This window comes from Drosophila yakuba, chromosome 2L, assembly GCF_016746365.2.
Source record: "Drosophila yakuba strain Tai18E2 chromosome 2L, Prin_Dyak_Tai18E2_2.1, whole genome shotgun sequence".
Taxonomy (NCBI): Eukaryota; Metazoa; Arthropoda; class Insecta; order Diptera; family Drosophilidae; genus Drosophila; species Drosophila yakuba.
Window position 1 is genome coordinate 16,092 of NC_052527.2, and position 23,029 is coordinate 39,120.

Sequence of the window (23,029 nt, forward strand, 5' to 3'; positions counted from 1 at the left end):
CGAAATGGCCGAAGCCCGAAAGGAAGCCGCCAGGAAGTCTGCAATGAACCCGTTCCGGCAAAATGTGAAGGATAGTAGGCCAAACCTACCGTACCTTTCTTCACATGAAATCGCCATCCAAAAACGCCTAAATAAATGGCGCCGGAGTACAAACAAGGCCTCCACAAATAGCAGGACCAATCCTAAGGTAAAGGCCCCAAATATGACTAAAAACCCTGCGCAAAGGCATCTGGAAAAATTCCAGAACGGGCTTCGAAAGGAACAAAAAAAGGTAGAAAAAGCTATGGAGCACAAACAGGGAAAAGACGACAGCCCCCCGACAACGAGCAGAGCTGCTTTGGCAAATCTAAAGCCAAAGATAGTCAAGGAGACAACGCCCTCACCACAAAATATCAACACTTTTCCAGAAAATAGCCAACCCGACGACCCAGTCATTAAACTGGCAAATAGAGTTGACAACCTGGAAAAGAAAATTGATATATTAATGGCCTTAATTATACAAGCAAGAAATCCGGACGAATAAACCTCTTGACGACGTATTCCTGCTGACCCCCACGATGAAGACGTAAAGGATGCCACCCACTAGGACCAGCATATACGAAACTGGAAGCTGATGGACAGGAGAAGGATCAACGCGCAGCAAAAACATGATGAATTTAAGTCGACTCATTGCAGCAGCGTATGCACAACGTCACTTATCTGAATTTTTTGCTGCAATTCCTTTGAAATGTCCCAAAACACCAGCTGCAATCTCTATGAAAGCCATACTTGACGACAAAAGACGACCCGACTGGGCGAAATGGACAAACTAACTTCTTGACACTCATAACACAAAAAACATACAATGTTTTGATGCAGTTTCCTTATTGGGTTTCCCCCTCGTTTTTACAGACCCTAGGCGTGGTGCTGCCGACCCGGCAAAAGGTCGAAATCGTAACCTCTATAATTGACTTTTTTCCTCCAGAAATGCAATATCGACAAAATCTCCGTTAAAGATTGAAATACTTTAATCAAAACATAAAACAGAGCAATATATAATAATATATATAAAAATCCACAATGTTTTGATGCCGTCCCTATTCCAGGAAGCCCCCTCGATTTTATTGACCCTTGGTGCGGCGCTGCCGACCCGGCAAAAGGTCAAAATCGTGACCCTTGAATTTCGACTTTTTCTGGTAGCAACGATAACACTGACAATATCCCTGAAAAAGAAAAACATATTAATAAAAGCATAAAACTACGCAACCTACTACTTCCCTGCTAGGCGCAACGAAAAACGAAGCTTTTGTCACCTAAAACATAAAAATCCTATAATGTTTGGATGCCGTCTCCATGTTGGGGTGCACCCTCGTCCTTCTTAACCCTAGGTGCGCCGCTGCTGACCCGGCAAAAGGTCAATTTCGCGACCCTTGAAATCGACTTTTTTCTGGCAGCAACGGCATACAAACAAAATCCCTGTAAAATCATAAAACAAATTAAAAAACAAATTTATAAAAACATAAAATCACGCAACTTACCATTTCCCGACTCGGCGAAATGAAAAACGACGATTTCGGCACCTAAAACATTAAAAACCTAAAATGTTTTGATGCCGTTTCCAAGTTGGGAAGCCCTCTCGTCCTTACGAATTCCAAGTGCGGCGCTGTTGACCCGACAAAAGGTCAAAATCTTGACCCTTAAATTCCACCTTTTCTTGGTAGCAACGACATACTGACAATATCCCTGAAAAAGAGCAAAATAAACTAACAACAACAGAAAACTAAATGCATTTACAAACTCACTGACAAATACGAACCTCCGACGATGCTCTTTATAAATCCAAGGCAATGCATTCCTTCCCAAATCCCACCGGACAAAAATGAAAAATCCTGGACGAATTGGACCTGCAAAAGAAAAGACAAAACAAAAATCAGACAAAACAAAACTAAACACATAGATATACTTATCTAATCCAATTTTCTGCATCCAATTCCATGGACACTTACGAGCGTCGGCCCTAAGCAAAGCATCTTGGCCCGGCGTCCACAAGATGCCTCCTTTCCCTGGCGAGACGACCCACAGAAGCGACGACCCTGGTGACTCCAAAGCAATGACGACGCTCTCGCCGACACACGATGAACTCCAACCGAAGTGAAGCAACTCCCTGGACCCTGGAATAAGACGGCGACGCGGGAATCCACTACGCACTGAAGAACTCCAGCTGAAATGCAGCAACTCCCTGGACCTTGGAATTAGACGGCGGCGCGGGAATCCACTGCGATTTGGACCATTTGAAGGCTGGCAATGAGACCCATGGGCGGGTTGGCAGCCTCTTGCAAATTAAAACCTAAATTGACGGCGGCGCGGGATCCGAACTGAAAATAAAACTCTGACGACTGGTGAAACTGCTGTAACTAAAATGAAAAATGAAAACTCAAACGCAAAACAACGGCCGCTGTGGTGGTAAATAGTACCACTTTTGACAGCCGGCTAAAATTCCACCATGAATACTTACCAGAAACGCTGGCCCAACTCAAATTCAAAAGTTGCGCGCAGCCTGCGACTGCAAATAACTGGGACAAGCAGCTCCCATTCCCCACCGGCAAAGATTCCTGAGGCTCGGTGCTTCCGTCCTTCTGGCGGGGGTACCTGAAAATATAAATAAAACCAATTTTAAACTCAAATAAATTGACTCATGCAAATTGCCTGAAACTCTTAAAAATGTAAACAAACAAAAATCATATGTTAATGTTACCATCCACGCAATGTTTATAATTAAGAAAATACCAAATCATGTATATCTACCACACCTGTCCAACCCTAACACTCATCCCCAACAATGTACAAATTCAAAATCGAAAATAATTGTACCTAGATATTGCACTCTGTGTAATCACAGGCAAATAAATGCGTGGATGCGGGGCAGAAATCATCATTCTGTCTCCCGTACTTTCACCAGAAACGTCAAAAATTAATAAAAGCATAAAACGACGAAATCTACAACTCACCTACTTGACGCAATCGAAAAACGAAGTTTCTGGCAACTAAAACATTAAAAACGCAGAATTTTTTGATGCCATTTCCATGCTAGGATGCCCCCTCGTCCTTCTGAATCCTAAGCGCGGCGCTGCTGGCCTGGCAAAAGGTCAAAAGCATGACCCCTGAATTCGACCTTTTTTCTGGCAGCAACAGTAAACTGAAAACATCCCTGTAAAAGAACAAAATTAATTAATAAAAATTAATAAAAATTAATTAACAACAACAGAACACTAAATGCACATACAAACTGACATATAACCTCCCCAACGATGCTTCTTATAAATCCATGGCATCGCTTTCCTACCCAAATCCCACCGGACAAACTTAAAATCCTGGACAATCTGGACCTGCAAAAGAAAACAAAAACTATAGTCAGACAAAACAAAACTAAACACATAGATATACTTATCTAATCCAATTTTCTGCATCCAATTCCATGGACATTTGCGAGCGTCGGCCCAAAGCAAAGCATCTTGGCCCGGCGTCCAAAAGATGCCTCCTTTCCCTGGCGAGACGACCCACAGAAGCGACGACCCTGGTGACTCCAAAGCAATGACGACGCTATCGCCGACACATTGATGAACCCCAACTGAAGTGCAGCAACTCCCTGGATCCTGGAATGGGACGGCGACGCGGGAATCCACTACGCACTGAAGAACTCCAGCTGAAATGCAGCAACTCCTTGGACCTTGGAATAAGACGGCGGCGCGGGAATCCACTTCGTTTTGGACCATTTGACGGCTGGCGACGAGACCCATGGGCGGGTTGGCAGCCTCCTGCAAATTAAAATATAAATTGACGGCGGCGCGGGATCTGTACACGAAAATAAAACACTGACGACTGGTGAAACTACTGTAACAAAAATGAAAACTCAAACGCAAAATAACGGCCGCTGTGGTGGTAAAAAGTACCACACTTGTCAGCCGGCCAAAATTTACACCATGAATACTTACCAGAAACGCTGGCCCAACTTTTTCCTTTTAAATCTGCGCGCAGCCTGCGGCTCCAAATAACTGGGACAAACAACTCCCTTTCTCCACCGGCAATGACTCCTGAGGCTCGATGTTTCCGTCCTTCTGGCGGGGGCATCTGAAAATAGAAATAATATAAATGTTAAACTTAATTTAATTGACAAATGCAAAATTCCTAAACCTTTAAAATGTAAACAAACAAAAACCATATGTTAATGTTACCATCCACGCAATGTTTATAAGTAAGAAAATACCAAACCATGTATACTTACCACACTTGTCCAACCCTAACACTCATCCCCAACAATGTACAAATTCAAAATCGAAAATAATTGTACCTAGATATTGCACTCTGTGTAATCACAGGCAAATAAATGCGTGGATGCGGGGCAGAAATCATCATTCTGTCTCCCGTACTTTCACCAGAAACGTCAAAAAAAAGCAATCTCCCCTAAAGCCGTACTCGATGACAAAAGACGACCCGACTTGGCGTAGTGGACAAACCAACTCATTGACACTTAGAACACAAAAAACATGCAATGTTTTGACGCAGTTTCCTTATTGGGATTCCCCCACGTTTTACAGACCCTAGGAGTGGTGCCACCGACCCGGCAAAAGGACGAAATAGAAACCTCTAAAACTGACTTTTTTCCCTCAGAAATGCAATATTGACGAAATCTCCGTTAAAGATTGTAATAATTTAATCAAAACATATAGCAGTGTAATATATAATAATATATATAAAAATGCACAAAGTTTCGATGCCGTCCCCATGTCAAGAAGCACCCTCGTTTTTATTGACCCTTGGTGCGGCGCTGCCGACCCGGCAAAAGGCCAAAATCGTGACCCCTAAATTCAACTTTTTTCCCGGTAGCAACTACAATATCCCTGAAAAAGAATAACAAATTAATAAAAGCATAAAACGATGAAATCCACAACTCACCTACTAGACGCAACAGAAAACGAAGTTTTTGGCAACTAAAACACTAAAAACGCATAATTTTTTGATGCCATTTCCATGCTAGGATGCCCCCTCGTCCTTCTGAATCCTAAGCGCGGCGCTGCTGGCCTGGCAAAAGGCCAAAAGCATGACCCCTGAATTCGACTTTTTTCCCGGCAGCAACAGTACACTGAAAACATCCCTGAAAAAGAACAAAATTAATTAATAAAAGCGTAAACTATGCAAATTTCTACCTCCCGACTTACGCAACGGAAAACGATGTTTTTGGCACCTAAAAACATTAAAAACATATAATGTTTTGATGCCGTTTCCATATCGGAATGCCCCCTCGCCCTCCTGAATTCTGGGTGTGGCGCTGCCGGCCCGGCAAAAGGTCAAAATGGTGACCCTCAAATTCGACCTTTTTATAATAGTAGTGGTATAATGAAAATATCCCTGAAGAAGTACAAAATTAACTAACAACAACAGAACACTAAATGCATATACAAACCTACCGACATACACGAACCTCCCCAACGATGCTTCTTATAAATCCATGGCACCGCTTTCCTTTCCAAATCCCACCGGACAAATTTAAAATCCTGGACAAACTGGACCTGCAAAAGAAAAGACAAAAAACTAAAATCGGACAAAACAAAACTAAACACATAGATATACTTATCTAATCCAATTCTCTGCATCCAATTCCATTGACATTTACGAGCGTCGGCCCAAAGCAAAGCATCTTGGCCCGGCGTCCACAAGATGCCTCCTTTCCCTGGCGAGACGACCCACAGAAGAGACGACCCTGGTGACTCCAAAGCAATGACGACGCTCTCGCTGATACTTTGATGAACTCCAGCTGAAGCGCAGCAACTCCCTGGACCCTGGAATTAGACGGCGACGCGGGAATCCACTGCGATTTGAAGAACTCCAGCTGAAATGCAGCAACTCCCTGGACCTTGAATTAAGACGGCGGCGCGGGAATCCACTGCGATTTGAACCATTTGAAGGCTGGCGATGAGACCCATGGGCGGGTTGGCAGCCTCCTGCAAACTAAAATCTAAATTGACGGCGGCGCGGGATCTCCACACGAAAATAAAACTCTGACGACTGGTGAAACTGCTAAACGCTGGCCCAACTCAAATTCAAAAGTTGCGCGCAGCCTGCGTGCTGCAAATAACTGGGACAGGCAGCTCCCATTCCCCACCGGCAAAGACTCCTGAGGCTCGGTGCTTCCGTCCTTCTGGCGGGGGTACCTGAAAATATAAATAAAAGTAAAATTAAACTCAAATAAATTGACTTATGCAAATTGCCTGAAATTCTAAAAAATGTAAACAAACCAAAAACCATATGTTAATGTTACCACCCACGCAATGTTTATAATTAAGAAAATACCAAATCATGTATATTTACCACACCTGTCCAACCCTTACACTCATCCCCAACATTGTACAAATTCAAAAACGAAAATAATTGTACCTAGAAATTGCACTCTGTGTAATCACAGGCAAATAAATGCGTGGATGCGGGGCAGAAATCATCATTCTGTCTTCCGTACTTTCACCAGAAACGTCAAAAAAAAAAAGCACAAACAGGGAAAAGACGACAGCCCCCCGACAACGAGCAGAGCTGCTTTGGCAAATCTAAAGCCAAAGATAGTCAAGGAGACAACGCCCTCACCACAAAATATCAACACTTTTCCAGAAAATAGCCAACCCGACGACCCAGTCATTAAACTGGCAAATAGAGTTGACAACCTGGAAAAGAAAATTGATATATTAATGGCCTTAATTATACAAGCAAGAAATCCGGACGAATAAACCTCTTGACGACGTATTCCTGCTGACCCCCACGATGAAGACGTAAAGGATGCCACCCACTAGGACCAGCATATACGAAACTGGAAGCTGATGGACAGGAGAAGGATCAACGCGCAGCAAAAACATGATGAATTTAAGTCGACTCATTGCAGCAGCGTATGCACAACGTCACTTATCTGAATTTTTTGCTGCAATTCCTTTGAAATGTCCCAAAACACCAGCTGCAATCTCTATGAAAGCCATACTTGACGACAAAAGACGACCCGACTGGGCGAAATGGACAAACTAACTTCTTGACACTCATAACACAAAAAACATACAATGTTTTGATGCAGTTTCCTTATTGGGTTTCCCCCTCGTTTTTACAGACCCTAGGCGTGGTGCTGCCGACCCGGCAAAAGGTCGAAATCGTAACCTCTATAATTGACTTTTTTCCTCCAGAAATGCAATATCGACAAAATCTCCGTTAAAGATTGAAATACTTTAATCAAAACATAAAACAGAGCAATATATAATAATATATATAAAAATCCACAATGTTTTGATGCCGTCCCTATTCCAGGAAGCCCCCTCGATTTTATTGACCCTTGGTGCGGCGCTGCCGACCCGGCAAAAGGTCAAAATCGTGACCCTTGAATTTCGACTTTTTCTGGTAGCAACGATAACACTGACAATATCCCTGAAAAAGAAAAACATATTAATAAAAGCATAAAACTACGCAACCTACTACTTCCCTGCTAGGCGCAACGAAAAACGAAGCTTTTGTCACCTAAAACATAAAAATCCTATAATGTTTGGATGCCGTCTCCATGTTGGGGTGCACCCTCGTCCTTCTTAACCCTAGGTGCGCCGCTGCTGACCCGGCAAAAGGTCAATTTCGCGACCCTTGAAATCGACTTTTTTCTGGCAGCAACGGCATACAAACAAAATCCCTGTAAAATCATAAAACAAATTAAAAAACAAATTTATAAAAACATAAAATCACGCAACTTACCATTTCCCGACTCGGCGAAATGAAAAACGACGATTTCGGCACCTAAAACATTAAAAACCTAAAATGTTTTGATGCCGTTTCCAAGTTGGGAAGCCCTCTCGTCCTTACGAATTCCAAGTGCGGCGCTGTTGACCCGACAAAAGGTCAAAATCTTGACCCTTAAATTCCACCTTTTCTTGGTAGCAACGACATACTGACAATATCCCTGAAAAAGAGCAAAATAAACTAACAACAACAGAAAACTAAATGCATTTACAAACTCACTGACAAATACGAACCTCCGACGATGCTCTTTATAAATCCAAGGCAATGCATTCCTTCCCAAATCCCACCGGACAAAAATGAAAAATCCTGGACGAATTGGACCTGCAAAAGAAAAGACAAAACAAAAATCAGACAAAACAAAACTAAACACATAGATATACTTATCTAATCCAATTTTCTGCATCCAATTCCATGGACACTTACGAGCGTCGGCCCTAAGCAAAGCATCTTGGCCCGGCGTCCACAAGATGCCTCCTTTCCCTGGCGAGACGACCCACAGAAGCGACGACCCTGGTGACTCCAAAGCAATGACGACGCTCTCGCCGACACACGATGAACTCCAACCGAAGTGAAGCAACTCCCTGGACCCTGGAATAAGACGGCGACGCGGGAATCCACTACGCACTGAAGAACTCCAGCTGAAATGCAGCAACTCCCTGGACCTTGGAATTAGACGGCGGCGCGGGAATCCACTGCGATTTGGACCATTTGAAGGCTGGCAATGAGACCCATGGGCGGGTTGGCAGCCTCTTGCAAATTAAAACCTAAATTGACGGCGGCGCGGGATCCGAACTGAAAATAAAACTCTGACGACTGGTGAAACTGCTGTAACTAAAATGAAAAATGAAAACTCAAACGCAAAACAACGGCCGCTGTGGTGGTAAATAGTACCACTTTTGACAGCCGGCTAAAATTCCACCATGAATACTTACCAGAAACGCTGGCCCAACTCAAATTCAAAAGTTGCGCGCAGCCTGCGACTGCAAATAACTGGGACAAGCAGCTCCCATTCCCCACCGGCAAAGATTCCTGAGGCTCGGTGCTTCCGTCCTTCTGGCGGGGGTACCTGAAAATATAAATAAAACCAATTTTAAACTCAAATAAATTGACTCATGCAAATTGCCTGAAACTCTTAAAAATGTAAACAAACAAAAATCATATGTTAATGTTACCATCCACGCAATGTTTATAATTAAGAAAATACCAAATCATGTATATCTACCACACCTGTCCAACCCTAACACTCATCCCCAACAATGTACAAATTCAAAATCGAAAATAATTGTACCTAGATATTGCACTCTGTGTAATCACAGGCAAATAAATGCGTGGATGCGGGGCAGAAATCATCATTCTGTCTCCCGTACTTTCACCAGAAACGTCAAAAAAAAAAAATAGCAAAGTTAATAAAAGATATTTTAAATTGCCTAAAATTGTTTATAACAATTACAATTTAAAATACAATCGAAAGTAAAAGCAAACGAAAAATAAACGGGACAGTTAAGTGAAAATCTCCGCAAGTGAAAAGACAAAAGCAAAGTCCAAATAGCAAAGTTAATAAAAGATATTTTTAAATTGCCTAAAATTGTTTATAACAATTACAATTTAAAATACAATCGAAAGTACAAAGCAAACGAAAAATAAACGGGACATTAAAGTGAAAATCTCCACAAGTGGAAAGACAAAAAATTCCCGGCGGGAAAATTTATACAGAAACAATTTGACAAACAATTTTCATAAACAATTAAAATAAACATTTTAAAAAAAAGCATATAAATTCGGTGATTTCGGTGAAATATTTTGAGACAAATCGACAAACCCAGCGAGCTGCAGATTTTAATAAAGAAGTGGAGCCATAAAGAAGAACCATAAAGAGGAGCTATAAAGAGAAACCATAAAGGAGAACCATAAAGAAGAACCCTAACGTCGCAAAGAAGGAAGAACGCAAAAAAGAGGCAAAGACGGACTAGCAAAGAAAAGGAATCGTACCAAAGGACCCGCCAAAACCAAAGTCAGGGTATTTATACCACAAAAAGTATCGTTCCTTTACATATAGTCAGCAGATATTATGGCCCAAATAATTCTCTCTGACGACTCTTCAAATGACGAGGCGCTCTCTCTTTTCTCGAGCCCAGAAAGACAAAATACCCCTTTCTACCTGGAAATCTCGCCCATGTCCCATAATTCTAACAACTCTCAGTTTAATATCAGTTTAATAAACATGAAAAAATCGTCTTCCAACTCTGCAATTAACAGTCTAAAAAACCCTTCCGAGGCTGCTATAAAAATTATAAATTCACTTACATATAAGGGGAAAGAGAATAGAGAAAACAAAAATGCCCAAAAAGACCCGCTCTTCCTTACTAATACTAATAAAGAAACAGCTGGCGCCAAAAGTAGCGTCTCAAATGGGCCAGTGGTTTCCCCTCTTTCTATCACACATACAAATAGGGGGAAAAAATTGACAACAGCTCACAACACCAACGCAGCTGAAACTACTAATACCAACACGGATGACAAAAAGAGCGGCGCTCTTAGAAATTTCCCTTTCCCCACACATGAAGACAACAGCATGGAGAGAAACCTCAGCACATCTACAAAAATTGGCTCTAAAAGCATTTCCCCTCACTCTCTCTCACCTACACACACAAGCAAGGTTATTAACATAAGCACAAACAGCCGCTCAAAAAGTCCCGCGCTTGCAAATGCTGACACACTACATAAACTAGCCAATATATATGACAATAGCAGGGACCACAACCAAGGTGAAACACAACATAAATTAATAACTCGCAATACTTTTTTCCAAAACTTATATCCTAAACCTGACATTTCCAAACTAAGCTTAAAAAAGAAACCCACCATTCTCGCGGAAACTACAAAAAATAAAAGAATCTCCCCCCAACTGAAAGGCGCTTCTTTGTGTTCCCCTGTTCAGACTAATTTAAATTTCAAAGTCACCACTACACACTCCATGGGTAACACATCTGCATCCAGAACCCTCAACCGGCCTGCAGCCAAGCGGGACCTTTTTAATTCACCCCCCAATAGCACGAACGCACTGCCTATGAGTTTTTCGGAAGTGGTGGCCGGAACCGGTCCAGGAATTGTGGCATCCTCTGATCCGGCACCAATTACGAAAACCCCGGGCAAGCGCACAAATACCAACATGGACAGGGATAGCTTTAGCTATAAAACGCCCAATAAAAAAGCATGTGTGCCCACCAATTTTGCGACCCCAAACCCTTTCCCCCCCCTAGCCACCCCCATCTTTAAAAGTAAGGCGGCCAAAAGTATTGTCGAGGAAATAAAAGCCCCCCGCCACCCAGTCGAGAGTGAAAAGGCCTCTGCACGCAGCGCACCGGCGCAAACTGAAATTGCCCCCCCTCCCCCCAAAAATCCGGCTACCGAACTGCCCCCGTGGCAAATAGTTCCACAGAGCCGCAGGGCCCCCCCTATTCATATAGAAAATGTTAGGGAAATCGTGCCACTTTTGGAAAAGCTAAATTACTCAGCAGGGGTAGACAGTTTTACAACAAAAACATCTATAGGAAACGGGGTAACTATCCAGGCGAAAGACTTGACTGCACATAGAACAATTAAAGACATACTAGCTAAAAGTGGTATCCCATTCTACTCAAACCAGAATAAATCTGAAAGGGGTTTCAGAGTTGTTATTCGTCACCTGCACCCCTCTACCCCTTGCTCGTGGATCAATAGCGAGCTGCAGAAGCTCGGCCACCAGACTAAGTTCACAAGGAACATGACAAACCCTGCAACTGGTGGCCCGATGCGGATGCATGAGGTAGAAATCGCCTCGGTCATGGACGGAAGCCACCTTCGGATCCTCTCCATTAAACAACTAGGCGGACAAAAAGTGGAAATAGAAAGGAAAAACAGGACAAGGGAACCGGTCCAGTGTTCAGGTGCCAGGGCTTCAGGCATGCTAGGAACACATGCATGAAGCCCCCAAGGTGCATGAAGTGCGCTGGCCAGCATTGGTCTAGTGAGTGCACCAACCCAGATCAACCCCCGCCACCTGTTCAAACTGCCAAGGAAACCACATCAGCGCATATAAGGGGTGCCCTGCCTATAAGGCAGAAAAGCAAAAATTAGCAGTAAACAGGATAGATTTTCAAAAATTAGGACAAAATGGACGCAAAAGCAACAATACGAACGTCAGCCCCCCCCCCTTCAACAAACCCCCCGACTACCTATAGTACCAAATGGCCGAAGCCCGAAAGGAAGCCGCCAGGAAGTCTGCAATGAACCGTTCCGGCAAAATGTGAAGGATAGTAGGCCAAACCTACCGTACCTTCTTCACATGATCGCCATCCAAAAACGCCTAAATAAATGGCGCCGGAGTACAAACAAGGCCTCCACAAATAGCAGGACCAATCCTAAGGTAAAGGCCCCAAATATGACTAAAAACCCTGCGCAAAGGCATCTGGAAAAATTCCAGAACGGGCTTCGAAAGGAACAAAAAAGGTAGAAAAAGCTATGGAGCACAAACAGGGAAAAGACGACAGCCCCCCGACAACGAGCAGAGCTGCTTTGGCAAATCTAAAGCCAAAGATAGTCAAGGAGACAACGCCCTCACACAAAATATCAACACTTTTCCAGAAAATAGCCAACCCGACGACCCAGTCATTAAACTGGCAAATAGAGTTGACAACCTGGAAAAGAAAATTGATATATTAATGGCCTTAATTATACAAGCAAGAAATCCGGACGAATAAACCTCTTGACGACGTATTCCTGCTGACCCCCACGATGAAGACGTAAAGGATGCCACCCACTAGGACCAGCATATACGAAACTGGAAGCTGATGGACAGGAGAAGGATCAACGCGCAGCAAAAACATGATGAATTTAAGTCGACTCATTGCAGGCAGCGTATGCACAACGTCACTTATCTGAATTTTTTGCTGCAATTCCTTTGAAATGTCCCAAAACACCAGCTGCAATCTCTATGAAAGCCATACTTGACGACAAAAGACGACCCGACTGGGCGAAATGGACAAACTAACTTCTTGACACTCATAACACAAAAAACATACAATGTTTTGATGCAGTTTCCTTATTGGGTTTCCCCTCGTTTTTACAGACCCTAGGCGTGGTGCTGCCGACCCGGCAAAAGGTCGAAATCGTAACCTCTATAATTGACTTTTTTCCTCCAGAAATGCAATATCGACAAATCTCCGTTAAAGATTGAAATACTTTAATCAAAACATAAAACAGAGCAATATATAATAATATATATAAAAATCCACAATGTTTTGATGCCGTCCCTATTCCAGGAAGCCCCCTCGATTTTATTGACCCTTGGTGCGGCGCTGCCGACCGGCAAAAGGTCAAAATCGTGACCCTTGAATTTCGACTTTTTCTGGTAGCAACGATAACACTGACAATATCCCTGAAAAAGAAAAACATATTAATAAAAGCATAAAACTACGCAACCTACTACTTCCCTGCTAGGCGCAACGAAAAACGAAGCTTTTGTCACCTAAAACATAAAAATCCTATAATGTTTGGATGCCGTCTCCATGTTGGGGTGCACCCTCGTCCTTCTTAACCCTAGGTGCGCCGCTGCTGACCCGGCAAAAGGTCAATTTCGCGACCCTTGAAATCGACTTTTTTCTGGCAGCAACGGCATACAAACAAAATCCCTGTAAAATCATAAACAAATTAAAAAACAAATTTATAAAACATAAAATCACGCAACTTACCATTTCCCGACTCGGCGAAATGAAAAACGACGATTTCGGCACCTAAACATTAAAAACCTAAAATGTTTTGATGCCGTTTCCAAGTTGGGAAGCCCTCTCGTCCTTACGAATTCCAAGTGCGGCGCTGTTGACCCGACAAAAGGTCAAAATCTTGACCCTTAAATTCCACCTTTTCTTGGTAGCAACGACATACTGACAATATCCTGAAAAAGAGCAAAATAAACTAACAACAACAGAAAACTAAATGCATTTACAAACTCACTGACAATACGAACCTCCGACGATGCTCTTTATAAATCCAAGGCAATGCATTCCTTCCAAATCCCACCGGACAAAAATGAAAAATCCTGGACGAATTGGACCTGCAAAAGAAAAGACAAAACAAAAATCAGACAAACAAAACTAAACACATAGATATACTTATCTAATCAATTTTCTGCATCCAATTCCATGGACACTTACGAGCGTCGGCCCTAAGCAAAGCATCTTGGCCCGGCGTCCACAAGATGCCTCCTTTCCCTGGCGAGACGACCCACAGAAGCGACGACCCTGGTGACTCCAAAGCAATGACGACGCTCTCGCCGACACACGATGAACTCCAACCGAAGTGAAGCAACTCCCTGGACCCTGGAATAAGACGGCGACGCGGGAATCCACTACGCACTGAAGAACTCCAGCTGAAATGCAGCAACTCCCTGGACCTTGGAATTAGACGGCGGCGCGGGAATCCACTGCGATTTGGACCATTTGAAGGCTGGCAATGAGACCCATGGGCGGGTTGGCAGCCTCTTGCAAATTAAAACCTAAATTGACGGCGGCGCGGGATCCGAACTGAAAATAAAACTCTGACGACTGGTGAAACTGCTGTAACTAAAATGAAAAATGAAAACTCAAACGCAAAACAACGGCCGCTGTGGTGGTAAATAGTACCACTTTTGACAGCCGGCTAAAATTCCACCATGAATACTTACCAGAAACGCTGGCCAACTCAAATTCAAAGTTGCGCGCAGCCTGCGACTGCAAATAACTGGGACAGCAGCTCCCATTCCCCACCGGCAAAGATTCCTGAGGCTCGGTGCTTCCGTCCTTCTGGCGGGGGTACTGAAAATATAAATAAAACCAATTTTAAACTCAAATAAATTGACTCATGCAAATTGCCTGAAACTCTTAAAAATGTAAACAAACAAAAATCATATGTTAATGTTACCATCCACGCAATGTTTATAATTAAGAAAATACCAAATCATGTATATCTACCACACCTGTCCAACCCTAACACTCATCCCCAACAATGTACAAATTCAAAATCGAAAATAATTGTACCTAGATATTGCACTCTGTGTAATCACAGGCAAATAAATGCGTGGATGCGGGGCAGAAATCATCATTCTGTCTCCCGTACTTTCACCAGAAACGTCAAAAAAAAAAAAACTCCGCAAGCGAAAAGACAAAAGCAAAGTTCAAATAGCAAAGTTAATAAAAAATATTTTAAATTGCCTAAAATTGTTTATAACAATTACAATTTAAAATACAATCAAAAGTACAAAGCAAACGAAAAATAAACGGGACATTTAAGTGAAAATCTCCACAAGTGAAAAAACAAAAAATTCCCGACCGAAAAATTTATACAGAAACAATTCGACAAACAATTAAAATAAACAATTAAAATAAACATATTAAAAAGCATATAAATTCGGTTTTTTCGGTGAAATACTTTGAGACAAATCGACAAACTCAGCGAGCTGCAGATTTTAATAAAGAAGAGGAGCCATAAAGAAGAACCATAAAGAGGAGCTATAAAGAGGAACCTTAAAGGAGAACCATAAAGAAGAACGCTAACGTCGCAAAGAAGGAAGAACGCAAAAAGAGGCAAAGAAGGACTAGCAAAGAAAAGGAATCGTACCAAAGGACCCGCCAAAACCAAAGCCAGGGTATTTATACCACAAAAAGTATCGTTCCTTTACATATAGTCAGCAAATATTATGGCCCAAGTAATTCTCTCTGACGACTCTTCAAATGATGAGGTGCTCTCTCTTTTCTCGAGCCCAGAAAGTCAAAATACCCCTTTCTACCTGGAAATCTCGCCCATGTCCAAAATTCTAACAACTCTCAGTTTAATATCAGTATAATAAACATGAAAAAATCGTCTTCCAACTCTGCAATTAACAGTCTAAAAAACCCTTCCGAGGCTGCTATAAAAATTATAAATTCACTTACATATAAGGGGAAAGAGAATAGAGAAAACAAAAATGCCCAAAAAGACCCGCTCTTCCTTACTAATACTAATAAAGAAACAGCTGGCGCCAAAAGTAGCGTCTCAAATGGGCCAGTGGTTTCCCCTCTTTCTGTCACACATACAAATAGGGGGAAAAAATTGACAACAGCTCACAACACCAATGCAGCTGAAACCACTAATACCAACATGGATGACAAAAAGAGCGGCGCTCTTAGAAATTTCCCTTTCCCCACACATGAAGACAACAGCATGGAGAGAAACCTCAGCTCATCTACAAAAATTGGCTCTAAAAGCATTTCCCCTCACTCTCTCTCACCTACACACACAAGCAAGGTTATTAACATAAGCACAAACAGCCGCTCAAAAAGTCCCGCGCTTGCAAATGCTGACACACTACATAAACTAGCCAATATATATGACAATAGCAGGGACCACAACCAAGGTGAAACACAACATAAATTTATAACTCGCAATACTTTTTTCCAAAACTTGTATCCTAAACCTGACATTTCCAAATTAAGCTTAAAAAATAAACCCACCATTCTCGCGAAAACTACAAAAAATAAATGCATCTCCCCCAACTGAAAGGCGCTTCTTTGTGTTCCCCTGTTCAGGCTAATTTAAATTTCAAAGTCACCACTACACACTCTATGGGTAACACATCTGCATCCAGAACCCTAAACCGGCCTGCAGCCAAGCGGGACCTTTTTAATTCACCCCCCAATAGCACGGGCGCCCTGCCTATGAGTTTTTCGGAAGTGGTGGCCGGAACCGGTCCAGGACTAGTGGCATCCTCTGATCCGGCTCCAATTACGAAAACCCCGGGCAAGCGCACAAATACCAACATGGACATGGATAGCTTTAGCTATAAAACGCCCAATAAAAAAGCATGTGTGCCCACCAATTTTGCGACCCCAAACCCTTTCCCCCCCCTAGCCACCCCCATCTTTAAAAGTAAGGCGGCCAAAAGTATTGTCGAGGAAATAAAAGCCCCCCGCCACCCAGTCGAGAGTGAAAAGGCCTCTGCACGCAGCGTACCGGCGCAAACTGAAATTGCCCCCCCTCCCCCTAAAAATTCGGCTACCGAACTGCCCCCGTGGCAAATAGTTCCACAGAGCCGCAGGGCCCCCCCTATTCATATAGAAAATGTTAGGGAAATCGTGCCACTATTGGAAAAGCTAAATTACTCAGCAGGGGTAGACAGTTTTACAACAAAAACGTCTATAGGAAACGGTGTAACTATACAGGCTAAAGACTTGACTGCACATAGAATAATTAAAGACATACTAGCTAAAAGTGGTATCCCATACTATTCAAACCAGAATAAATCTGAAAGGGGTTTCAGAGTTGTTATTCGTCACCTGCACCCCTCTACCCCTTGCTCGTGGATCACCAGCGAGCTGCAGAAGCTCGGCCACCAGACTAAGTTCACAAGGAACATGACAAATCCTGCAACTGGTGGTCCGATGCGGATGCACGAGGTAGAAATTGTCTCGGCCATGGACGGAAGCCACCTTAGGATCCTCTCCATTAAACAGCTAGGAGGACAAAAAGTGGAAATCGAAAGGAAAAACAGGACGAGGGAACCGGTCCAGTGCTTCAGGTGCCAGGGATTCAGGCATGCTAGGAACACATGTATGAAGCCCCCAAGGTGCATGAAGTGCGCTGGCCAGCATTGGTCTAGTGAGTGCACTAAGCCAAGATCAACCCCCGCCACCTGTTCAAACTGCCAAGGAAACCACATCAGCGCATATAAGGGGTGCCCTGCCTATAAGGCAGAGAAGCAAAAATTAGCAGTCAACAGGATAGATTTTCACAAAATTAGGACAATAATGGACGCAAAAAGCAACAATAACGAACGTCAGCCCCGCCCCCTTTCAACAAGACCCCCCGACTACCCTATAGTACCGAAATGGCCGAAGCCCGAAAGGAAGCCGCCAGGAAGTCTGCAATGAACCCGTTCCGGCAAAATGTGAAGGATAGTAGGCCAAACCTACCGTACCTTTCTTCACATGAAATCGCCATCCAAAAACGCCTAAATAAATGGCGCCGGAGTACAAACAAGGCCTCCACAAATAGCAGGACCAATCCTAAGGTAAAGGCCCCAAATATGACTAAAAACCCTGCGCAAAGGCATCTGGAAAAATTCCAGAACGGGCTTCGAAAGGAACAAAAAAAGGTAGAAAAAGCTATGGAGCACAAACAGGGAAAAGACGACAGCCCCCCGACAACGAGCAGAGCTGCTTTGGCAAATCTAAAGCCAAAGATAGTCAAGGAGACAACGCCCTCACCACAAAATATCAACACTTTTCCAGAAAATAGCCAACCCGACGACCCAGTCATTAAACTGGCAAATAGAGTTGACAACCTGGAAAAGAAAATTGATATATTAATGGCCTTAATTATACAAGCAAGAAATCCGGACGAATAAACCTCTTGACGACGTATTCCTGCTGACCCCACGATGAAGACGTAAAGGATGCCACCCACTAGGACCAGCATATACGAAACTGGAAGCTGATGGACAGGAGAAGGATCAACGCGCAGCAAAAACATGATGAATTTAAGTCGACTCATTGCAGCAGCGTATGCACAACGTCACTTATCTGAATTTTTTGCTGCAATTCCTTTGAAATGTCCCAAAACACCAGCTGCAATCTCTATGAAAGCCATACTTGACGACAAAAGACGACCCGACTGGGCGAAATGGACAAACTAACTTCTTGACACTCATAACACAAAAAACATACAATGTTTTGATGCAGTTTCCTTATTGGGTTTCCCCCTCGTTTTTACAGACCCTAGGCGTGGTGCTGCCGACCCGGCAAAAGGTCGAAATCGTAACCTCTATAATTGACTTTTTTCCTCCAGAAATGCAATATCGACAAAATCTCCGTTAAAGATTGAAATACTTTAATCAAAACATAAAACAGAGCAATATATAATAATATATATAAAAATCCACAATGTTTTGATGCCGTCCCTATTCCAGGAAGCCCCCTCGATTTTATTGACCCTTGGTGCGGCGCTGCCGACCCGGCAAAAGGTCAAAATCGTGACCCTTGAATTTCGACTTTTTCTGGTAGCAACGATAACACTGACAATATCCCTGAAAAAGAAAAACATATTAATAAAAGCATAAAACTACGCAACCTACTACTTCCCTGCTAGGCGCAACGAAAAACGAAGCTTTTGTCACCTAAAACATAAAAATCCTATAATGTTTGGATGCCGTCTCCATGTTGGGGTGCACCCTCGTCCTTCTTAACCCTAGGTGCGCCGCTGCTGACCCGGCAAAAGGTCAATTTCGCGACCCTTGAAATCGACTTTTTTCTGGCAGCAACGGCATACAAACAAAATCCCTGTAAAATCATAAAACAAATTAAAAAACAAATTTATAAAAACATAAAATCACGCAACTTACCATTTCCCGACTCGGCGAAATGAAAAACGACGATTTCGGCACCTAAAACATTAAAAACCTAAAATATTTTGATGCCGTTTCCAAGTTGGGAAGCCCTCTCGTCCTTACGAATTCCAAGTGCGGCGCTGTTGACCCGACAAAAGGTCAAAATCTTGACCCTTAAATTCCACCTTTTCTTGGTAGCAACGACATACTGACAATATCCCTGAAAAAGAGCAAAATAAACTAACAACAACAGAAAACTAAATGCATTTACAAACTCACTGACAAATACGAACCTCCGACGATGCTCTTTATAAATCCAAGGCAATGCATTCCTTCCCAAATCCCACCGGACAAAAATGAAAAATCCTGGACGAATTGGACCTGCAAAAGAAAAGACAAAACAAAAATCAGACAAAACAAAACTAAACACATAGATATACTTATCTAATCCAATTTTCTGCATCCAATTCCATGGACACTTACGAGCGTCGGCCCTAAGCAAAGCATCTTGGCCCGGCGTCCACAAGATGCCTCCTTTCCCTGGCGAGACGACCCACAGAAGCGACGACCCTGGTGACTCCAAAGCAATGACGACGCTCTCGCCGACACACGATGAACTCCAACCGAAGTGAAGCAACTCCCTGGACCCTGGAATAAGACGGCGACGCGGGAATCCACTACGCACTGAAGAACTCCAGCTGAAATGCAGCAACTCCCTGGACCTTGGAATTAGACGGCGGCGCGGGAATCCACTGCGATTTGGACCATTTGAAGGCTGGCAATGAGACCCATGGGCGGGTTGGCAGCCTCTTGCAAATTAAAACCTAAATTGACGGCGGCGCGGGATCCGAACTGAAAATAAAACTCTGACGACTGGTGAAACTGCTGTAACTAAAATGAAAAATGAAAACTCAAACGCAAAACAACGGCCGCTGTGGTGGTAAATAGTACCACTTTTGACAGCCGGCTAAAATTCCACCATGAATACTTACCAGAAACGCTGGCCCAACTCAAATTCAAAAGTTGCGCGCAGCCTGCGACTGCAAATAACTGGGACAAGCAGCTCCCATTCCCCACCGGCAAAGATTCCTGAGGCTCGGTGCTTCCGTCCTTCTGGCGGGGGTACCTGAAAATATAAATAAAACCAATTTTAAACTCAAATAAATTGACTCATGCAAATTGCCTGAAACTCTTAAAAATGTAAACAAACAAAAATCATATGTTAATGTTACCATCCACGCAATGTTTATAATTAAGAAAATACCAAATCATGTATATCTACCACACCTGTCCAACCCTAACACTCATCCCCAACAATGTACAAATTCAAAATCGAAAATAATTGTACCTAGATATTGCACTCTGTGTAATCACAGGCAAATAAATGCGTGGATGCGGGGCAGAAATCATCATTCTGTCTCCCGTACTTTCACCAGAAACGTCAAAAAAAAAAAAACTCCGCAAGCGAAAAGACAAAAGCAAAGTTCAAATAGCAAAGTTAATAAAAAATATTTTAAATTGCCTAAATTGTTTAAACCAATTACAATTTAAAATACAATCAAAAGTACAAAGCAAACGAAAAATTAAACGGGACATTTAAGTGAAAATCTCCACAAGTGAAAAAACAAAAAATTCCCGACCGAAAAATTTATACAGAAACAATTCGACAAACAATTAAAATAAACAATTAAAATAAACATATTAAAAAGCATATAAATTCGGGTTTTTCGGTGAAATACTTTGAGACAAATCGACAAACTCAGCGAGCTGCAGATTTTAATAAAGAAGAGGAGCCATAAAGAAGAACCATAAAGAGGAGCTATAAAGAGGAACCTTAAAGGAGAACCATAAAGAAGAACGCTAACGTCGCAAAGAAGGAAGAACGCAAAAAAGAGGCAAAGAAGGACTAGCAAAGAAAAGGAATCGTACCAAAGGACCCGCCAAAACCAAAGCCAGGGTATTTATACCACAAAAAGTATCGTTCCTTTACATATAGTCAGCAAATATTATGGCCCAAGTAATTCTCTCTGACGACTCTTCAAATGATGAGGTGCTCTCTCTTTTCTCGAGCCCAGAAAGTCAAAATACCCCTTTCTACCTGGAAATCTCGCCCATGTCCCAAAATTCTAACAACTCTCAGTTTAATATCAGTATAATAAACATGAAAAAATCGTCTTCCAACTCTGCAATTAACAGTCTAAAAAACCCTTCCGAGGCTGCTATAAAAATTATAAATTCACTTACATATAAGGGGAAAGAGAATAGAGAAAACAAAAATGCCCAAAAAGACCCGCTCTTCCTTACTAATACTAATAAAGAAACAGCTGGCGCCAAAAGTAGCGTCTCAAATGGGCCAGTGGTTTCCCCTCTTTCTGTCACACATACAAATAGGGGGAAAAAATTGACAACAGCTCACAACACCAATGCAGCTGAAACCACTAATACCAACATGGATGACAAAAAGAGCGGCGCTCTTAGAAATTTCCCTTTCCCCACACATGAAGACAACAGCATGGAGAGAAACCTCAGCTCATCTACAAAAATTGGCTCTAAAAGCATTTCCCCTCACTCTCTCTCACCTACACACACAAGCAAGGTTATTAACATAAGCACAAACAGCCGCTCAAAAAGTCCCGCGCTTGCAAATGCTGACACACTACATAAACTAGCCAATATATATGACAATAGCAGGGACCACAACCAAGGTGAAACACAACATAAATTTATAACTCGCAATACTTTTTTCCAAAACTTGTATCCTAAACCTGACATTTCCAAATTAAGCTTAAAAAATAAACCCACCATTCTCGCGAAAACTACAAAAAATAAATGCATCTCCCCCCAACTGAAAGGCGCTTCTTTGTGTTCCCCTGTTCAGGCTAATTTAAATTTCAAAGTCACCACTACACACTCTATGGGTAACACATCTGCATCCAGAACCCTAAACCGGCCTGCAGCCAAGCGGGACCTTTTTAATTCACCCCCCAATAGCACGGGCGCCCTGCCTATGAGTTTTTCGGAAGTGGTGGCCGGAACCGGTCCAGGACTAGTGGCATCCTCTGATCCGGCTCCAATTACGAAAACCCCGGGCAAGCGCACAAATACCAACATGGACATGGATAGCTTTAGCTATAAAACGCCCAATAAAAAAGCATGTGTGCCCACCAATTTTGCGACCCCAAACCCTTTCCCCCCCTAGCCACCCCCATCTTTAAAAGTAAGGCGGCCAAAAGTATTGTCGAGGAAATAAAAGCCCCCCGCCACCCAGTCGAGAGTGAAAAGGCCTCTGCACGCAGCGTACCGGCGCAAACTGAAATTGCCCCCCCTCCCCCTAAAAATTCGGCTACCGAACTGCCCCCGTGGCAAATAGTTCCACAGAGCCGCAGGGCCCCCCCTATTCATATAGAAAATGTTAGGGAAATCGTGCCACTATTGGAAAAGCTAAATTACTCAGCAGGGGTAGACAGTTTTACAACAAAAACGTCTATAGGAAACGGTGTAACTATACAGGCTAAAGACTTGACTGCACATAGAATAATTAAAGACATACTAGCTAAAAGTGGTATCCCATACTATTCAAACCAGAATAAATCTGAAAGGGGTTTCAGAGTTGTTATTCGTCACCTGCACCCCTCTACCCCTTGCTCGTGGATCACCAGCGAGCTGCAGAAGCTCGGCCACCAGACTAAGTTCACAAGGAACATGACAAATCCTGCAACTGGTGGTCCGATGCGGATGCACGAGGTAGAAATTGTCTCGGCCATGGACGGAAGCCACCTTAGGATCCTCTCCATTAAACAGCTAGGAGGACAAAAAGTGGAAATCGAAAGGAAAAACAGGACGAGGGAACCGGTCCAGTGCTTC

At 42.9% G+C, this 23,029-nt stretch overlaps 4 protein-coding genes, 1 long non-coding RNA gene and 1 pseudogene across 16 annotated transcripts; 2 read left to right on the forward strand and 4 right to left on the reverse strand.

Moving 5' to 3' along the window:
- Positions 1-985: 985 nt before the first annotated feature.
- LOC120320634 lies at positions 986-3,776 on the reverse strand. 8 transcript variants are annotated; one of them, XR_005560160.2, is made up of 5 exons: positions 3,428-3,776; positions 1,626-1,883; positions 1,518-1,559; positions 1,258-1,455; positions 986-1,202 (listed from the first exon to the last, which is right to left on the reverse strand). XR_005560160.2 is itself a non-coding variant. In XM_039370878.1 (5 exons), the coding sequence occupies exons 1-5, from the start codon at positions 2,007-2,009 to the stop codon at positions 1,364-1,366; spliced, it is 363 nt and encodes a 120-aa protein (XP_039226812.1). In that variant the 5' UTR covers positions 2,010-2,121; the 3' UTR covers positions 986-1,363. The 8 variants fall into 8 exon arrangements, 6 of the variants coding, with proteins under 6 accessions (XP_039226812.1, XP_039226813.1, XP_039226816.1 ...); XR_005560161.2 differs by having other exon boundaries at positions 1,254-1,455; XM_039370878.1 differs by lacking the exon at positions 3,428-3,776 and adding an exon at positions 1,986-2,121 and having other exon boundaries at positions 986-1,455; positions 1,626-1,742; positions 1,796-1,883.
- A 1,234-nt stretch (positions 3,777-5,010) lies between these two features.
- Positions 5,011-9,194, reverse strand: LOC120320636. Its single transcript, XM_043206878.1, has 6 exons — positions 8,724-9,194; positions 8,215-8,583; positions 8,025-8,112; positions 7,855-7,951; positions 7,747-7,788; positions 5,011-5,131 (listed from the first exon to the last, which is right to left on the reverse strand). The coding sequence occupies exons 2-6, from the start codon at positions 8,236-8,238 to the stop codon at positions 5,011-5,013; spliced, it is 372 nt and encodes a 123-aa protein (XP_043062813.1). The 5' UTR covers positions 8,239-8,583; positions 8,724-9,194.
- A 1,571-nt stretch (positions 9,195-10,765) lies between these two features.
- On the forward strand, positions 10,766-12,761 carry LOC120320633 (annotated as a pseudogene).
- A 410-nt stretch (positions 12,762-13,171) lies between these two features.
- On the reverse strand, positions 13,172-13,728 carry LOC120320639. The gene is made up of 3 exons (XR_005560163.1): positions 13,628-13,728; positions 13,521-13,562; positions 13,172-13,460 (listed from the first exon to the last, which is right to left on the reverse strand). It is a non-coding gene; the product is annotated as an uncharacterized LOC120320639 (long non-coding RNA).
- Positions 13,729-17,479: 3,751 nt separating this feature from the next.
- Positions 17,480-18,380, forward strand: LOC120320635. Its single transcript, XM_039370883.2, has 2 exons — positions 17,480-17,851; positions 17,909-18,380. The coding sequence occupies exons 1-2, from the start codon at positions 17,669-17,671 to the stop codon at positions 18,185-18,187; spliced, it is 462 nt and encodes a 153-aa protein (XP_039226817.1). The 5' UTR covers positions 17,480-17,668; the 3' UTR covers positions 18,188-18,380.
- Positions 18,381-18,648: 268 nt separating this feature from the next.
- On the reverse strand, positions 18,649-20,331 carry LOC120320637. 5 transcript variants are annotated; one of them, XM_039370897.2, is made up of 6 exons: positions 20,158-20,331; positions 19,649-20,017; positions 19,445-19,546; positions 19,289-19,385; positions 19,181-19,222; positions 18,649-19,118 (listed from the first exon to the last, which is right to left on the reverse strand). In XM_039370897.2, exons 2-6 carry the CDS (start codon positions 19,670-19,672, stop codon positions 19,027-19,029), a joined length of 357 nt encoding a protein of 118 aa, XP_039226831.1. In that variant the 5' UTR covers positions 19,673-20,017; positions 20,158-20,331; the 3' UTR covers positions 18,649-19,026. The 5 variants fall into 5 exon arrangements, with proteins under 5 accessions (XP_039226831.1, XP_039226830.1, XP_039226833.1 ...); XM_039370896.2 differs by having other exon boundaries at positions 19,289-19,405; positions 19,459-19,546; positions 20,158-20,326; XM_039370899.2 differs by having other exon boundaries at positions 19,610-20,017; positions 20,158-20,316.
- Positions 20,332-23,029: the final 2,698 nt, after the last annotated feature.

What these genes read in the sequence shown, in the direction of transcription:
- LOC120320637 (XM_039370893.2), bottom strand. An exon ending in CAGCGCCGCACTTGGAATTC is followed by an intron (nt 19,223 to 19,288) that starts GTAAGGACGAGA and finishes TTAATGTTTTAG; the next exon opens with GTGCCGAAATCGTCGTTTTT. An exon ending in TTTCGCCGAGTCGGGAAATG is followed by an intron (nt 19,119 to 19,180) that starts GTAAGTTGCGTG and finishes ATGATTTTACAG; the next exon opens with GGATTTTGTTTGTATGCCGT.
- LOC120320634 (XM_039370874.2), bottom strand. Translation starts at nt 3,776, where the DNA reads ATGGGTCTCGTCGCCAGCCGTCAAATGGTCCAAAACGAAGTGGATTCC. An exon ending in GATGCAGAAAATTGGATTAG is followed by an intron (nt 1,884 to 3,427) that starts ATAAGTATATCT and finishes TTTCTTTTGCAG; the next exon opens with GTCCAATTCGTCCAGGATTT. An exon ending in CAGCGCCGCACTTGGAATTC is followed by an intron (nt 1,560 to 1,625) that starts GTAAGGACGAGA and finishes TTAATGTTTTAG; the next exon opens with GTGCCGAAATCGTCGTTTTT.
- LOC120320636 (XM_043206878.1), bottom strand. Translation starts at nt 8,238, where the DNA reads ATGCTTTGCTTAGGGCCGACGCTC. An exon ending in TATAAAGAGCATCGTCGGAG is followed by an intron (nt 7,952 to 8,024) that starts GTTCGTATTTGT and finishes GCTCTTTTTCAG; the next exon opens with GGATATTGTCAGTATGTCGT. An exon ending in CAGCGCCGCACTTGGAATTC is followed by an intron (nt 7,789 to 7,854) that starts GTAAGGACGAGA and finishes TTAATGTTTTAG; the next exon opens with GTGCCGAAATCGTCGTTTTT.
- LOC120320635 (XM_039370883.2), top strand. Translation starts at nt 17,669, where the DNA reads ATGGCCGAAGCCCGAAAGGAAGCCGCCAGGAAGTCTGCAATGAACCCG. An exon ending in ATAGCAGGACCAATCCTAAG is followed by an intron (nt 17,852 to 17,908) that starts GTAAAGGCCCCA and finishes GAAAAATTCCAG; the next exon opens with AACGGGCTTCGAAAGGAACA.